The 18590-nt window shown below is 40.1% G+C and overlaps 1 protein-coding gene across 1 annotated transcript; it reads left to right on the top strand.

The window, feature by feature from the left end:
• Positions 1 to 2343: 2343 nt before the first annotated feature.
• tcf21 (transcription factor 21) lies at positions 2344 to 4057 on the top strand. The gene is made up of 2 exons (XM_069723521.1): positions 2344 to 2784; positions 3608 to 4057. The coding sequence occupies exons 1-2, from the start codon at positions 2350 to 2352 to the stop codon at positions 3695 to 3697; spliced, it is 525 nt and encodes a 174-aa protein (XP_069579622.1). The 5' UTR covers positions 2344 to 2349; the 3' UTR covers positions 3698 to 4057.
• The last annotated feature ends 14533 nt before the right edge of the window (positions 4058 to 18590 follow it).

Here is an 18590-nt window from a genome sequence, read left to right as displayed (position 1 = left end):
CAAAGTGGAGCTATGATATTCTAACAGATGCACTGTTCACTATTTCTGAAAACATTCAGTTACTTTAAACATGTCACAGAGGTGTTTTAGAGCCTTTATCTGCGTATGTGCATGAGAGGGAGAGAGAGAAATGATAATGACCCCAGGCATCAGGTGTCCCTCTCGGTGGCCCTGTGAACAACATCTGGAACCCGTCCCTTCGTGGTGACATCACACAAGCAGCCTAACCTTTGGCCCCAAACCGGCTAATTAGCAGCATGTCCCTCCATAAGTGCCAGGGTGCCCTCTTTTTTTTCTCACTCCCCCCTTCTCCACCTGTTGTCTCATGTCACTGTGACTGAGACCGATTTGAGTTGCCACAAAAAAATCTCACCACACCGGAAATTAGGCGCACTAGTTCTGTTAAGAAGTGCTTTCTCTAGTCCGAGAATCAACAAATGATATTTATGATTGTTTCACATCAGGGTCTGTGTTTTATCGACGCACAGGGGAGAGAAAGAGAGCAGCGAGTCTTTTTCATGAGCTATTTTAGTTCATATCCCTCTTCTTACTCTCTCTGGTGGATCTATGTATCTCAGAGGCCATCATCAATCTAACGGACTCTATTATTACTTCTCCACTAAGTGCTTTGATTTTCAGCCCACCCAGGAGATTAAGCCCCCTCCGTCATCTCTTTCTCTCTGCTTTGTGTAGCACTACCTTACCTATTTCCTTGTGCTATCAGTCCTCTGAATTTCTTTCAGATTTGTAATACTGTAAGTTCCCCCAGTCGTTTCAAGACTTTTCCACTCGAGGGGACGCAGCTCGACCACAGTTGTACCATTTCATTGTGTATTTTGAACTGATAAATGAGATAATGCCTGTTTGGATGCACTGTGACACCGGAAGCAAAGGGGCTAAAGGTCAGCTCTCTGGAGACACACCTCTTATCCTTGCACACTTAAGCTGTGCAGGCAATGGCTCTGTGTTCACACATATACACACACACACACACACACACACACACACACACACACACACACACACACGCGCACACACACACCTCAAACGCAATCCTGTAGCCCAAAAAGATCTGCAGCTTAATGCAAACTCTAATTCACTCTGACAATAAACAGCTAAAAACAGGAAGTGAACATTCAAGGACGATCGTCAGTGTGCCCCAGAGGTTTTCCTCTTAAAGCAGCTCCAGAGAGCTCCAGAGAACTTTTGTTGTTTGGACTTGGCCCTGAGTGGACTGGTGGACTGGTGCATGGAGCATCAGTGCGGAATGATGTGGAAGGCCAAACAGGGGATTGTGGGTGCTGGATATCCATTACATCAGAGGGGACCGAGGCGCCAGTTTGCCATTTGAGACGTGACACCCCCCTGTCCTTGCACTTTATTCTGTTCACTGGCAAGATGTGCTAAAAAATTGTGTGGACACTGTGAGCGGAAAAGGTTGAATACTGATACTCTCATGGTCGGGTTGTTAGTAGAGAACAACAATATTAGTTATGATTCCTTAAATAATAATAAAAAATAACACATTTTCGACAATATTTTATATTCATAACAAAAAAAGATTTTGCTAATTTTTGTTACAACTAAAATAAAGCACGCAGAGGATTTTAAACATTGATCTTACTTTGAACTAGGCACTTTGTTTCACTTTTTTTTTTTGAGCAAATTCAGTTTGGTTGCCTTTTTCGAGAGCACTCCAGGTGCACGGTTGCCTGTCTTTGGCTGTTAAAAGTACATTTAACACAAATTAAAAACACATCACTCCAGCCTAACATTGCACCAGATTGGTAGATTCTTATGACATTAATATCATTTGTAACCTTGGAGTTTCCGTTTTCAACTAAGTAAAATAAAGATAATATACCATTTACCTTTTAATAAAGATAAAATACCATCTTAAAACATTTTTTTCTTTCTTTTTTACTTGCAGATTATTAATCCAGTTCTAAAAAAAAAAAAAAATGAAAAAGGTTTATCGAGGCTTTGTGCAATAACAAATTATACTGATTAATTAATTAATATCTTCTCCATTATTTATAATATAAATGGATGAACATTGGGTTTGTTAAATTGTGGTTAAAATAAACCATATACTCTGCATTTGTCTGGGGACCTCTTGGTCCCTCAGGGTCCAGGAGACCTAAGGGAACCATGTTAGATCAGCACCACTGTCTCCTCCCAGCATGAGGTAACGCCCTCGCTGGTTATGGAGATAAAAAGTCTGTTCCTTTTTGCTCTGTTCAGGCAGTTAGTTGCTCATGAACATCCAGGCGTGTGCTTGCGCACCGTGTCCAGCCTGAGCTTCCTGCTCCCATGTTTTGAGGCCGCTGCAGTCGAACACGGTTCACCATGTCCACCGGGTCTCTAAGCGATGTTGACGACGAGCTCCTGGACGGCATCCTGAAATTTGGCTCCCCCGGAAAAGACTCCAACGATAGCACAGAGGAGAGCTCCAACTGCGAGGGGACTTGCACAAACGAGGAACGGAGAGAGGCGTCTGGCAAAAAGCGGAAGACAGCGTCCAGGAAAACGGCACCTAAGGGTGTGGCGCAACAGGAGGGCAAGCAGGTGCAGAGAAATGCGGCCAACGCCCGGGAAAGAGCCAGGATGCGCGTACTGTCCAAAGCCTTCTCGAAGTTGAAGACCGCGCTACCCTGGGTACCACCGGACACCAAGCTCTCCAAGCTGGACACACTGCGCCTGGCGTCCAGCTACATCGCGCACCTCCGGCAAATACTGGCCAACGACAAATACGAAAACGGATTTATCCACCCCGTTAACCTGGTGAGACTGAAAGGGGGCGGCGGGAGGAGGGAGGGGGTGGGGGGGTAACCTGTACGAACGTTTGTCTACAAAAGGTTTTGAATGCGGCAAATTTTGAGTTTAAATTACATTTAAGATTAATAGAGGTAATATTCCAAGAGTACAAGAATTGTTTTGTGAAAACTAGGTTTAAATTGAATTTAATAGCCTTCATAACCAGTAGCTATTTTAACCTGGCGCGCAAACAGCCACTGTAGGCCTCAGATGCTCAGGTGACAGTTGAGAGATAGCGTGTCAGACAGGTGCATAAAGGAAGAAAAACCAGACTGCCTTTTGGTTTAAAGTACTGAACAACTTGCATGACAGTTGGAAGAAATATGAGCCTACTTTTAATCTCAGATCTTAACGTGAATTGTTTTGAAAATCATCTGCTGTGAAGCATACATAGGCCATAAATGATTTTGTAAAAATAACCTAAATATCGTGCCACAGCACCAAACAATCATCGGGAAAGTATTTTTCATGATGTAGGAAACAAAAAACGTTTAAAAAAAAAATTAAAAGTACGACTAGAGCTGAAATAAATAATTGTGAAACAAAGCATTGGCCAAATAAATCATACAATACGATTTAGAAATAGGAAAGATCAGAATATTTTTAATTGATTGTAAAATCTAAGGTTACTGTTTGCTTTTAATTTTTTTAAAAAAAAAAGGGTTACCTTGAATCCATCAGGATACACTTAAACCTACACGTTAATTTATCGTCTGAATTTATGCTCGACTTCGATTTAATTAGCCTAATTGTGTAATTATGTCCTGATTAATTGCATCTTCCTCCGCAGACGTGGCCTTTCATGGTCGCCGGTAAACCGGAGAACGATTTGAAGGAGATGCTGAACACCACAAGGTTGTGTGGAACGACTGCGTCTTGATGCCACTAAAAGGAGACCGCTCTGCCTTTTTAAAGGAACAATGGTTTTCCAGGAGATGTCTCATCTCCGCAGACTTTGAGTGGGAATAGCGGAGGGATGAGCGTGTCCTCTCTCCTTCGTTCCCGTAAAGAGAAAAACAAATATTTTATTTAAATGCATTATTTCATCTGTTATCTTTGCTGGTTCAAAGATCAACTTTGTAGTTTTACTGCTTTTTTTTTTTATTGTTGTTTTTATTAGTCTACAGATGCCTTTTTACCCGTGCAGGCCTGTTATTGCAACTGCATTGATGGATGGACATGCACATGAACAGTTCAAGTGGTTGTACAGATTACATCTATATAAAATATATTTGTCCCACATCGTGTACTGAACGTAATTGTTTGTATTTGTTTTTGCTTCCCTGTGTGGGCCGGTGCTTTGACCTGTAACCCCCTCTTATCATGGCACTCCTTCAGAATAGCAGAACCTGAGTACCAACAAAGCGCCGGTACAGATACGTCTCCCCGTGCTGTTTGTGGAAGATAACGGTGGACGTGCTCGGCTTTACATAAACAAACGTTGCAGAGATTATTTGGAACCCTTAAATGAAGTTAGTTTTCTTGTAGTTTAAACAAGTCAAATTAAGTTTATCTCCTGGATACTTTCATTGAAAAATGTAGGCCGCAAAAGGTAAACAAACAGTACCCTAATGTAAGATTTATCATTTTGTGTAAAATGGTTTTACCTGTGAATATTTTAGTATAAAAAAAACACACATTGGTAACGGGATACATTCTGTGAGGCTTTGACTACTTAATAACAACAAGAGCACGGCGAAGGTTTATTACCGCGGCAAACATCTGTTGAATGTAGTTTTTGGTTACGTGGTTGCACGTCAGGTGTGAACTGATTGGATAGCCTATTTAGGATTCAGCCAATCAGAAGTGAGGATCAGAGCCCCCTGAGTTGCTGGAGGTCAGTGGACACTTAAGATATTTTGACAGTTGCAGAGAACCTGCGCCCTGAGCTTTAATCCCGCCCAGGCCAGTTGTTTTAATTTACTCGGGTTATGACCGCTGTGTTTACGCCATGCCGACAGTTATTTATGCAGTCTGCTCACGGTCTCTCTCTCGCTCTCTCTCTATCTCTCTCTCTCTCTCTCTCTCTCTCTCTCTCTACCCCCCTCTCTCTCTCTCCCTGTGGTTTATTGGGACGAAAACAAGGATAGCCATACGCAACAGTGTCGGCATGAATCAACATTTTTTTTAATTTTATTTTTTATGGATAATCTCTTTCCCTTTCAATATCTTCAGAAATGGTAAAAAGGTCTTCAAAAATAAATGCACACCTATAACCTTCACTCACATCTAAAGGCCTCGTCTGATAAAACAAAAATGCATTGGCCTTCTACCATAGTGAAAACAATAGGTCATCTTTATGAATTAGGTTCTACATAAAAAAATTAAAAAAAATTCCAAGGCAGGACCTCAACAGAATATCAGCCCACTTCATACTCAAATTAAATTTCAAAGTACCTCTGTTTACTTGGTATTTTCATTTCATACTTCAACTGCAAATCATGTAGCCTACTTGCAGCTATGGCTACATACATTTTCTTTCAAAGAGTTTACAATACACTGTTGTAGTATCCAGAGAAAAGGTTGGCCATGACTGGCTAATTAGTTATTAAAAATCATAGATCATTAATTATAGATGTTATTATTTTGTTTCACTTTTTGCCCAAAGGTTGTCTGATTGAAAAATATTATATTTACGCTAATTAGCCAACAATAACCCCTCAATTCAATACAGTGAACTCTTATACTCGCTGAGAGTCCAATAAGAAATCATTAAGATACTGCTTTTCACCAAAATGCCTCAGCACTGGTAATTCAGGAAATAATAGTAACCTGAGCCAAGGCCCTTTTTAATGAGCATTTTCTTTTGACTCTTTGCCAATAATACACATCTTTCCAAAAACATTTTGAATACATTTTTACTTGGAGTATTTTGAGATGTTGTGATTTTTATTCAAAAACAGATCTGAAAAGGATATGAATACCCATTTAGTAAAGAAAAGAGTACCAAAAAAAAATGCTAGAGTGAGTGAATTTTTCCCAATTTAGTCAGCACTGTTTAATATTTCAGTTATACTTAGGACGGGCGTGAAACTAATTGCTGACCTTTGAAAATAGGGATTTTACAAAATATGAACTTTTACTTAGGGGCTTTTCAGCTTTCAACAGCATCTCACTGTCATCACTAACAGATGGAGTTTTCTCAGTTGTCATGGAGATCTTTGTTATTACTGAAGTTTATTTGCTGATTCCAATCCAGTTGTATTGTTGCTTTAATTGTCACAACAAGACTTCTTTTCAGTGACTAGCAGGAGAGATGACGCCACTGACTGACTTTAATCACACACACGCTCGTTATTTCACTTTGTCCATGCAAAAAGGACAGTACCAAGTATCTGTTAACAGCAACAATAAGATTGAGTGCAGCAGCAATAAAAGAGTCTCACCGACATCTCTTCAAGGACCCTCACCTAATACATCAGCAGCAGCATGGCAGGGGCCTCGCCGCCACCCCAAAGGGACCACCGTGGAGAAAATAAATTTGGCTGCCTCTCTCCTGGGGCCAGCTGCAGAGAGCCAGAGGAGAGATAGAGAGAGGGGTGGGGGGGGGGGTCTGTATGAGAGCAAGGGGCTGGGAATCCCATACTTGCTAATTGTTTTGTTGGACAGTTGCCCAAACTGTGATGTGAACACAGTCCACGCACTGAGGGGAGGGAAGAAATCACAGTGTTCCAGCTGATCCCATCATGTTTCACATCTGTTTATCCCTCATTGTTCTTTCAAAACACTAACTTTACGCAGTGCCAATGCAGTATAATTGTGTTTAGGCTATAATCACCAGTTTATACTTTAAATTCCAACACCTGTGTCTGTCTGTCCAGATATATTGGCCTATTGAAAGACACGTACAACTGGATAATAGTGTTCCACTTCTTAAAAAAAAAAAAAAAGATTTAATCTGAAGATAAGCTTGCAAAGATCTCATCAAACCCTTCGCAGGAAACAACAGCTCACAACTCCATCTCCAACGTCACTTTCTGTTACTACTCTCAAGACTCCTCCTGAACACACCCAACTGTGCATAATAGTGTCATGAGACTGCCATCTCCTGGACAAAATATAATCTGTTTGGGGGGGAGGGACATCATTGGACCTGATAATCATGCACATCTTAAATACATACTAGAGTGTTATACTGACATTTTAAACTGCAATACTTTGCAAGTATAACAGTTCCTACTTTTCTACAACATGCGTACTGGAAAATACACTCCAAGACAATGTTGGATAAAACTAAAATGGCAATATTAACGATCACTATGCACAAGAGGTGATAGTTGTTGCACGAGGTAAACATTTTACATTCGCAGATTAAACTTCAAAACATATTTAATTTTTTTCACAGATTTAGAATAATTATTGATGTAAATTTGTATGCGTTTTGTTATATTGTTACAAACTGTATTGGATTGACATTATTAAAAAAGCAAGAAGCTCATATTGCAATGAATTCAGTTTTTTACTTTACTGAAAAACAATCACAAAAAGATTGCAGTCAAGCCAACAATTGAACTTTTTACTGATCAATATACAGTATTTACTTGTCTCAATTAAAAAAGCAAGCAGTAAGGAATTGCAAGTTTTTATTGAACATTCTTAAATATAAAAAAACATAATATTTCCAAAATGCAAGCCAACCACACATACAACACAAAATTTAAATTTACAAAGTTAAAATATTAAAAAGGAATACTTTTGGTGATGTAACAGAAAAACAGCCAATTGGATTGAAGCTTTTGGTTGGAGTGTTAAATACAATAATTAGTCGCCCTTTTTACAGTGAATTACAAACATTTGTCACATGTCCTATGTCAGGATCCTTGTCTGACCCTGTGTGTTTTTCCCTTTGTTCCCCTCCATCATGGAGGGGAACTCCATCTCCTTTCCTCATGTGTTCTGTCATTCCTGTGTTTGGTATCGTCTGCCATGTGCTTTATGTTTTGGTCTGTGTCTGGAGGGTGTGGATTTCCCTATTGGCCACCTCCAGACAACTCCCACTCCCACTGCAAAATAATATTGTCCTGCAAGTTGAAATGCTCAACCAGTGCTCCTGTATTTTAAGGAGTAGGTAATCCAAAAGTAAAGTTTAGTCCTTGTCCTCAAGTGTGTATCGATCCAAAAGTTGAGATTGTGGTCCGTGTGCATAATGAGTGTATCGTCCATGAGGACTGTTTTTTCTGTGTTCGAGCCGGATAGGTTTTATAGTGTTTGTTGGTTCTTATCTGGTGTTTAGATGAACAATCAAGCAATGCAGATGTCCTCTGTGGACAGGTCCTACGGCCGGCCACACCGCGTCCCCAAACGTCCAGTCTCGCCGAGCTCGGCTCGCCATCCTGAAATCTTCCAGATTCTGTCTGTATATTACCCACTTAACATACGTAGACTCAAACTCAACTACAGTGTAACTGCACTGCAAATCATGACAGTGGGTTGATCACACTAGAATCGACAGGTTTTAGTATCAGCAGAATGAGTGCAATGCATCTTTAATGTGTAAGCTGCTCCACGGACCAGCCGTTTGCAGGCTTGCAGCTAACTACTACTTCTAATAATCCTTTTTGAGCAAATTCAATGATAAAAAAAAAATCCACCAAAGTACATTGGAAAGTTAAACAACATTCTCATTACCCCGGTTGTTTTTTATGAAGAGTATCTGAACTCCTAAAAGTGTGCAAGATGTTTTCTCACCGGAGTTTCAAACACCACTAATTCGGCAGAAACCGTCTCTCTCCTGTTCACAGCCGAGGTTCTAATAAAAGAGCAGTTTATTAGCAGTGGTATATGGAAACAGTCGAGCTATTAAGACTTTGATGTGGCGTTTCAGACCAAGAATTGTGCGTTTGTTGACAGATGAGTCTAACAGGAAGCAGGAAGTGGTAGTTTGGACAGAAATCCAAGAAGATTTAGACACCCTTTATCGTTTGTTATTGATTTTTATTTTGCTGTTGACCTTTGGTTTGCTATTAGTATGGCTGCATTTACAACACAAACCCGAAACTGTGTGGTTTACCCTTAGGGGGAATCACCCTCTGTGAACTGTGTAGATTACCTTGAGCAGGGCTCGAATCCGCGTCCTCATGAGGTCGTATCCTGATCTGAAGCGACGTTGTAGACCTTCAGTGCTGAAGAATAAGTCGCTGCAGAGAAAGTGTTTCACGGAGTTCACTCAGAGCTTTTTAGTGAGTCAATCGACAGTGTGGTTAACTCAACAGATAAAAGATTCTACTTCACCAAGGTTGCTATTAATGGTTCAAATTCCACCTTGGCCTGTTGATGCTGATTTAACTTTTAGCGAAGTTGAAACGTTTGGAGAAATTGAAAAAGTTGAAAATGTCTGTGGCAATTTTGGTCGCATTTTAATGAATATTTGTGGACGCTGGAGTTATAGGTTACAGTGAGCTAAAGATTTGTCACAATGCAGACTTTCTCCTGGGAACATTGATGGTGCTGTGGTTAGCACTGTTGCCTCTTCTCCTGAGGGTTTGGGGTTCAAGCTCTTCCTTTGACATTACTTTAAAAAAAAAAAAAAAAATCATACTATGGCATGTTGTCCAAATTATGAAAAAAAAAGTCATACTATAGCAAAAAGTGACCCAAAAGTTGTTTTGGATAATTTTTTTGGACGACATGTTATAGTATGACTTCTGGGTAGCTTTTTGGCCACCACGCCACGGGCACACCGGTCGACGAAAACAAATTCTTATGATAACTTTTAATTCCAAACATGTTAAGAGTGCACAGACTAAATTTCAAGTCGGTCTGACAAAATCTATTGGAGGAGTTCGTTAAAGTAAAACGTGTGAATCGCCAAAAATGGTGACTAAATTCAAAATGGTGGACTTCCTGTTGCGTTGACGTAATGGTGCACTGACATTTTTTTTTTTTTTACATCTCGGTGTGATACACATGTCCACCAAATTTCATGCATGTTTTGGGGGCACTAGCAAGGCATTAGGCCACGCCCACTTGCGACTCCACTAAAATAAAACAAATTTCGCTGGGAGAGACGAGTGTACCAATTTTCATGAGTTTTTGAGTATGATAAAGCCGCCAAAAGTGCAGTTGTCTACGGAGAATAATAATAATCGCTTGAATAACAATAGGGCTTTCGCACCATCGATGCTCGGGCCCTAATAATAAATTAATTTAATTAAATATGCACATGTAATTAGTCCGATCTTCCTGTACACTTATGGTAAGGTGATATTATTGGTCTTTCAGCTTCGGCTACACATTCACACAGTCGGCGATTTTTTTTTTTTTTTTACCAATACATCTTTGCATCATTTAGCAGCTGCAGCTGGGCTGCTTTCAGCTGTGGATTATGTGTCAGCGCTGCGTAGTGCGCATAAAGTCGAATGCATCCATTGCATTGCATTGACAGCAACGGAGAATCGGAGGAAGTTGAGACTTTTCTCCAAACTGGTGCTTTAAAGTAACCGGTTTAAATAATAACGCTATGCCGAAGACTTGCAGTGTAGTTAGTCCGATTTGTTTTCCCGTTATATCCTCAAAAATATATTGATAGAAGAGCTCTACGGCGCCACTCTATAGAAGGGAAGATTGAAGTGACGTGACTAAGGAGGGATCAAATTAAACATTTTCAGTGGCATCACTGTTCTTTATACAGTATATACCTTCGGCACTTTATGTTAGAGGTTCCCAACCTACAGGGGTTAGGCCACACTGACGGCTCAAAAGTTCATGAGATGATTAATTGGGGAGAAACTAAGAATCAAATGGCGTTATCCGAGTTTATTTGGTAAAATATTGAATAACTCTTAATTTTGGGGGAAACTGATGAATAAATAAAATAACACGCAGCCTATGTGCAAGGGGTCGGAAGCTAAAGCAGTTGTGAGCCACTGGTTTAATTGGTTTATCATAATTTATAACCTTATGTTTTTTTTTACAAAAGGTTGAAATGCCTTTTAGGAACCTGCTAACAGTTTCTATTTAATCCAGTAGGTGGCAGCAGAGGAACCCTTATAATGGAAAGTAAGACGAGCAGTGAGGAGACTAACAAAATTAAAGGAAGGTAGAAATAAGAAATAAAGTAGCACGGGAGGGCTTAAAGACGTTGAGAGAGAATGTTACTGTAGGCCAGCTAAACGGAGCAAACTTAATAAGCGGGAGCTAAAGTAGTGAGTTAGTTAATAAAGCTATATTTATTCAGAAAATCCCTCTGAGATCAAGATAGAGGCCTTATACTGTAGTGAAGACATACTGTACTGTAGGTGTGCTGATGTCCTCTAGATGCCACTGAAGCCTATCCATTTTCATTTAACTGACCGGGTGTAATAGGTTTCTGCAGTAATAAATCGAATGGCACTGTGGTCGACACATCCAGTGGTTTAACGGTGGCAGATATCTTCATTATCCACTGTAGGTGGATTGTATAATGTTTTATTTATTTTTCATTGAGAAACAAACCTTGTTTCGATATAAGAATCTAACATGATTTCTAGTATTTATAATGCAATTAGATCTCCATTTAGCCCATGAATAGGATTTGGTGGGGTTTAGGATGTGGAGGATATGTCTGAAATAATACTTGTGGAAATGTTTTGCCATTTTAGATTAAATTAGATATAGGAGCTGGACAACCATGTGTTGCTTTGAATTATGTAAAGCTCCATGCTCATCTTGCATGTAAAAAATTGCCAGCTATACTAACGTTGCCAAGGCTTAGCAACAGCTGGCACTGGTGTCAATTCGTATCGGATGGCATCACTGCCAGGGCAAAATGGCACAACACACAGCTACCAGAGCAGAGGAGATGCCAAAGATAGCTGGGGCCTGCCCAGATTACCAACCCATGTTTATTGGCCAGCTCCCACTCATGTGTGCGTGTGTCAGTGTCACTGTTGGCATCAGTTTGTGATTATTAAAAGGAGCACAGCAGGTGCCTGCCATCAGACCTCGATCCTTTGCGTCAATGCTGGAGTCATCTATGGAGTCAACTGTTTGTCTTTATCTCCCACATTATTGTCATCTCAGAAAAATCCTATTTGCCTGGCAACATTTCTTAAAGGGCAAGTTCCCCCGAATCACATAAAACATCTATTTATTTACTTATCACTAATTGAATTATGTCCTCCTGGTAGTTTTTATTTGCCTGTGTTTTGATATTTTAATCTTTGAGATTTCTTCAATTTGCGTTGCTCAGAGAACTAAAAAAGAACATTTTAACAGCTAAATCTTTGCAAAGACAAATTAAGCTGTGTTAGAGTCTTAGTGACTCCAGGAATTCTTAAAAGATGCATTTTAAAGATTAAAATCTTAAAATCCAAAATCACTGTAAAGAAAACACACATTGATGCATTAAAAGACTTTGTTTGGTCGGGCATATTAATTAAATTGCCAACCGATTTCGACCACACCAGCTTTTTATCAAGGTGGAAACAATAAAATCAAATTGTTTTGACCCGGTTCTCTTTAAAAACAATATAGTGTAAATAGCAATAGCAATACTTCGACAGTGACGTAAGCAACAAGTACAATCCACAAAACCCTATCTGTGAATGTTTTTCATGGGACAGTATTTCTCAAACAAAAAAAGAACCTGCTTGGTGGCTGTGATCCTCCCTTTCTAAAGATTAGCTGTGGAAGGAAAAAGAAGTTGTACAGTAATACATCATGCTTGTATCACTATCTTGAACCTTGACTGATTTAATAGGAAGGAGTTTTTCTATTGACGAAAGATAATTCACTCTGCTAAAAGTGGTACAGTGTGTATAGACAGAGAGCAGTATATTTACAGTGTACTGCTAGTGTATGTATATTCGAAAAGCACTAAAGCTCATGAAAATGTGCATATTTGTATTAACGCACCATGACACTCACGCATACAAACACGTAGCTTGTTAGGTAAACATGTAGAACGACTCTCACTTGGGTGCTTCCAACCATCCTCGTCCTCTCAAGCCATTACACAGAACAATTGTTAAATGATAAATGTCCCAGTGAAACCCAAACATGAGCTCAATTAGGTGCTGGTGTCTCCAGCCTTGAAGTACATACTTACACACACAGATTTATGTAGCTTTAAGTACTTCACATTCAGCAGACTGTGAAGGAATTTGACCTAAACATGGCAGTTGTCAACTTGTGCTTTGGTGATTATGTTACAATAATCAAGATCCCAAATATATATACAAGCATACTGGCCTGCAACTGGAGGCCATGATATGAAGTTTGAAGACAAGAATACAATACTATATTTTTCCTAAATGAAATTAAATGAATTATTTGATATCTTAATGTAGGAGGCGGACAACTGAACTACGACATGGTTGGTCGTTCGGCCTGCACAGAGGAGCATTGTGATTTTGCTCAAAGCCTTGAAATGCTAAGTTTAATGTGTTATTGGATGGTTTAGGGCTTAGGGAGTTTTGATAGTCAAATGCATTTTGGGATCAAAGAGCAGGAAAAGGGTAAAGGAGGTCACTCTTAGACACAGACACACACATACACACGCACGCACGCGCACACACACACACACACACACACACACACACACACACACACACACACACACACACGCACGCACACACACACACACACACACACACACACACACACACACACACACACACACACACTGGAGGAGCAGTGTTAGCAGAAGGAAGGGGCGCCTGACTAAATTATGTTTTCCCAGGTGGACACAATTATCTGTGTGTAGAGTGTGTGTGTGTGTGTGTGTGTGTGTGTGTGTGTGTGTGTGTGTGTGTGTGTGTGTGTGTGTGTGTGTGTGTGTGTGTGTGTGTGTGAACACAGGCCTCTGCATGTGTGTGTCTGTGTGTGCATAAGAATTATCCACATGTTGTTTTTCAAGGATTCAGGTCTATTACAATTAGGAAGACATGAATCAAAGCCGGACTCAGTGGTCCACGGCCCACTCACAGGTAGAGATTGGCCAGTCGAGGAGCCGAGAATCCGGCAGTGTCCCGATGCTTTTCTTATTATCACCACTTAGAATAATACCGGGCAGACAACTAGGATACCTAAGCAGCGTCTTGGGTTTATTTAACAAGTGGCTATTCATTCCCGGTTCGAGCGGAGCACTCACAAAGCCAGAGGGAGGAGGATGATGATGGGTCACTGCATAGGGGAGCAGAACACAAGCTCTCACTGTTGAGTCACGGAGTTTATGAGAAGCAGTGGCTAATCCTCACTCTGTTCGTATGTGTGTGTGTGTGTGTGTGTGTGTGTGTGTGTGTGTGTGTGTGTGTGTGTGTGTGTGTGTGTGTGTGTGTGTGTGTGTGTGTGTGTGTGTGTGTGTGTGTGTGTGTGTGTGTATTTAGACATGAAGCTAATGCCTGTTGGTGTGGATTCATATTGATGTATAGCAGTGATACAAACACCTGCTTTAGTGCTTATCATATCGAGGCAGTGATTGTGTCCGGGTACTCGCGGCCTTGTGGGTGCACATTTGAAAAAGCAAACGTATGTCTCATTATGAGCTGAAATCACTCACAGGTGAGATTGTTTATTTGATCTCATTTAAGCCTCCACCTCTTCCCACATGGACATCTGACCAAGACTTATTAAAAAAAAGAAAAGAAAAATCCCCTTCTTCTATTAATTCCAAACAACATTCCAAGGATTGTGGTGAAAACCCAAAGGAAGAAGAAGAAGAGGAAGAAAAAACAGATTTATCAAAACTGTGACCGCCCTGATGGCTGGAACAACGTGCCATTTTTTATCCACGCTCCACCAAAAATGGGAACACCTCGCAATACCGAGCACACATGGGCTCAATTATTATCCCATGTAATTCTGCAAAAAGTAAAGTCGGCAATAAGGAAAATATTCCACTAATCTGGGGTCTTCCTCAAGCTGGGTGTGAAGGAAATTTAGGGGGACCCCATTTTAATTGAGTCCAGATTCGACCACCCTATTGAAACAGAGCCAGGACAGTTTTTTAGTGGGGCTCTTTTGCTGAAAAAAATTGGACTATTTTGGTTGTACGTGAATAAATGTCGGATTTTGCAGAAGGCGTTTCTGCAAACCAGATCAGACTGCTCCAGTGTTATGGGAAGCAGATGGACAGGTCCAAGGAAAGAAAACACAAGAGTCCCATAAGAGAAGGCAGAGCAAGGTTCAGAGTGAAATATAGAGTCAGCATGATAGCAAGCAATGTCAACATGAGAAAGAAGTTCTACAATATCGATGCAATATGTGTAAGAATTAATCGACAGTATATTACTGAACAGTATCTTCAAGTCTGATCATAATGAGTTTAGCACAACAGGCCACAAGTGTGACACATTCATCTCCATACACTCATAGACTCACACAATTACATACACATCTGAATTTTGACAGATTTATCTTGTGAGTAAAGTGATGCAATCCACAATGGCACATCATCTGCACTGACAGCTCAGAGGCCACCGAGGCAGGAAAAGTAAAACAAACGATTGTACTTTTAGGAATAGATTTGAAAGACTGACAGATATGGAGAGTAGGGAAGACATTAAATTCATTATATCCTTATTTTCCTTTTGAAATATGGGACCACACAACAGTACCTCCTAAATGACACAGAGCTGAAGAATGTAACTGCGGTTAAACCTTACTTTCCCATTAGTCTAATTTTTAGCAAAACGCATCATAAAACAACGACACCACTCTTTTTTTTAAAGGAATAATAAGATGTAGAGTTGTGGCCTTAGTTTCCCTCACAAGTATCAAGGTTTTTATCACTAGTCAAAACGTATAATAACAGCAATCACACTCGTATGGGCATTCCATGAAAATTAAAATGGAAAAGCTGTGTCAAGGTGGCTCCTGGTTTTCCTGCTGCCTGCTCTTGTCTGCTTCCAGGCAACGCACAGTTAATCTTAAATGAGTGTCATGAAACTAGTCACTGAACGAGGAAGTAACATCCTAACTGAAGACACGCCGTGAGAGGTGACATATTACATTTTGATGTCAATACCAAAAGTGCATCACCTATCACAGGTTAAGCCTTCAAAAATAAAATGTCAAATGCGGTTTTCATTTTCAAATCCTTATATGATTACATTTTAATATTAATTGTGACTTAAATAATGCTTGCACAAATGGAAAATCAGGTCATATTGTTTAACTTTGCTCTTCAATTTTCATATTTGAATATTGTCTGTTGAAACTGTACAACGGGGTCGGACATTAAAAATGAAATGTCAAAGATTTTCAATTTTCATTTTAATTTGGTCATAGCCAAAGTATGTGGAACTGGAAATACATATTGGAATATTGCATTTTGCATTTGATTTATCTCGGAGAAAAGCAGCCCAGAGAAAATAGAGAGAAGCTCAGCGCGACTGACAAGCGCCACGTTCCCAGCTTGTTTTTGCAGTAACTGTAACTCGCACTCAGAGTATTCTCCCAATGTCACCAAGCCTCTCGAACAACCTACAGATGGGCAGATACATTTTGCTGTCACTTTCTGGTGTGATGTGGCCTCAGAACAGACAACAGAGACATACAATAAGAAGGAAGAAAGACAAGTCTGGGTTGAGACAGGGGATGAAGAATTACTGTGTTATCAACTTAATGTAGAAGAGCTTCTCTAAACTACTGAATACTCTAAATGAACAAAAAGACAAATCTGTAACACCTCCTGTCTACCCACAATATAAAGCACCCTGATGGATCTTATATTTGTATATGTGCCTGTGAGGGTAGGCATGAAAGAGGATGAGGCACTTTCACTGGACCCCAAAAGTTGAACATTACATCAGCATGTTAGGAGTGAGCTGTCTGGGGGACAAACACAACACCCACCTCCTCACCCACTCACTTCACCCTCACCCTCGCTCTCCCTCTCCATCCCTTTCTTTCTCTCTAGATGCCATTTGTCCACCGTGGTACTTCGATGCCCTTCCGGAGAGCCGAGTATCAGTTTTCTTCCCCAGCGGCCCCCAGCTCCCTCCACCATGCATTTTTAATGGACACACTCGTGCAACGGACAAATGATTTTTATTTTTGACAGGGGAGGGTGGGCTCCAGTTACATAGGGATGGAGAATGAGTGAGCAACCACGCACCGGAGCGAGCACGGTGAAGAATGTACACACACACACACACACACACGCACACGCACACACACACGCACACACACACACACACACACACACACACACACACACACACACACACACACACACACACCACGGACACCACCAAGAAAAGAAAGTCAAAAAATGATCTAGCTGCACTTAGTATTTTCAAGACCAAATATTTCCAAAAATTCATAAAGACAACCTTAACAGATGATGCATTTCTCTCTCGTGAGCTTTACAAAACATGCGCACGCGCGCACACTCACACACACACGCAAACGCTAACACACACATTCTCCACTTGCCATGAAGTGGTTGATTAATTCGCTGCTTGGATTGTGATGGGCTGAAGTCCAGAATGATGAAAGAGGCAAGCAGCCCACTGAACCGGCCTTCATTAAACCAGGATTAGAGTCAGACTAAATCCATTAACTCTGGCTTAAAACCACTTTAATTCTAATCAAATCAGAATTAAAATTCACACTGTGAGACTATGTGCATCCTACACATTGTAACAGCAGCCTGCTGTGTGCTAAACTGTCTAACTGTGTGTGTGTGTGTGTGTGTGTGTGTGTGTGTGTGTGTGTGTGTGTGTGTGTGTGTGTGTGTGTGTGTGTGTGTGTGTGTGTGTGTGTGTGTGTGTGTGTGTGTGTGTGTGTGTGTGTGTGTGGTTGTGGATGTTGTAAATCATTCAATGAGGGAGAAAAGAATTGACCAAGTACTCTTAATAAAAACGATTAAAGGGATATTCCTTTTAATTCCAGCATACGGAAGGAGGTGGAGGCAAAGAGAGATGGTTAAGATTTAAGATAAGATCATAGAGACATAGAAATGCAGGGTGAAATTATGTGAATCATTTCAGGGAATACTGCTTTTAAATCTTTCCAGTCTATATGAAGCTGAATCCAGTGGATGGTTAACTAAAGTGACCATAAATACTGAAACTTTTTTCTCACTTTAGTATTTAAAAAAGGTTGAACGAAAAAGACGTAAAGCATTCATCAGTTTAAAAAGATGTTTGTTACCCTGGCTTACTGTTTTGTGTTGCCTCCTGTAATATTTCAGGGTAGAAAATACAACGATAACATCAAAACAGGTGAAGCATTAAGTGCAAAAGCCCAACAATGAATCCTCCCTATATAAGGATTAGTGTTCAGTTGTAATTTCAACAGTTTTATTTCTTAATGGTCATCTTGGAAACTGTAATTTGTGGTGCTTTTCAAATGTACTGAATTAGACTGAGAGGTGTTTCTAACATTTTTTTGACCCAATTCACTTAAATGGGAAAGATGCAAATATTAGAAACACCTATCAGTCAAATCCCGTGCAGTTCAACAACACTACAAATTATAGTCTCAAAAGGGATTATTAAGAAATATAACAACTCTCTCAACCAGGTCAAAAAACAACTGGACACTATTATCCTCCATTAAGGGAATGTTATTGCTGGGTTGTATTATACTTAATGCTTTAATTGACAGTAATTTTATTGTTGTGGTTGAACAGTTTACGTATTCTGTATGTGCTTTGACAGGGATTTTTTAGAAATCAATTGTTTTAATCCTGTCATAATGCTCTAATATTTTGAAACCATGATTTTTCTTTCTAAGAAAACAGCTCCACTTCAAATGACAAATCTCACTTTCTATACTTATTCCTATAAATCCTTCTTAAAAGGTAGAAGTAAACATAACTAAAGTAAATGTAATTTGTTACTTTC

This window comes from Brachyistius frenatus, unplaced genomic scaffold (genome assembly GCF_029030835.1).
Source record: "Brachyistius frenatus isolate BFR_SWC_R1_liver_20210118 unplaced genomic scaffold, ASM2903083v1 Contig_332, whole genome shotgun sequence".
Taxonomy (NCBI): domain Eukaryota; kingdom Metazoa; phylum Chordata; class Actinopteri; family Embiotocidae; genus Brachyistius; species Brachyistius frenatus.
The sequence above is the reverse complement of the archived record's forward strand: the minus strand, read 5'-3'. Positions and strand labels throughout refer to the sequence as shown.

Coding starts and splice junctions, on each gene's coding strand:
- tcf21 (XM_069723521.1), top strand. CDS start 2,350: ATGTCCACCGGGTCTCTAAGCGATGTTGACGACGAGCTCCTGGACGGC. Junction 2,785..3,607: donor TTATCCACCCCGTTAACCTG/GTGAGACTGAAA, acceptor CTTCCTCCGCAG/ACGTGGCCTTTCATGGTCGC.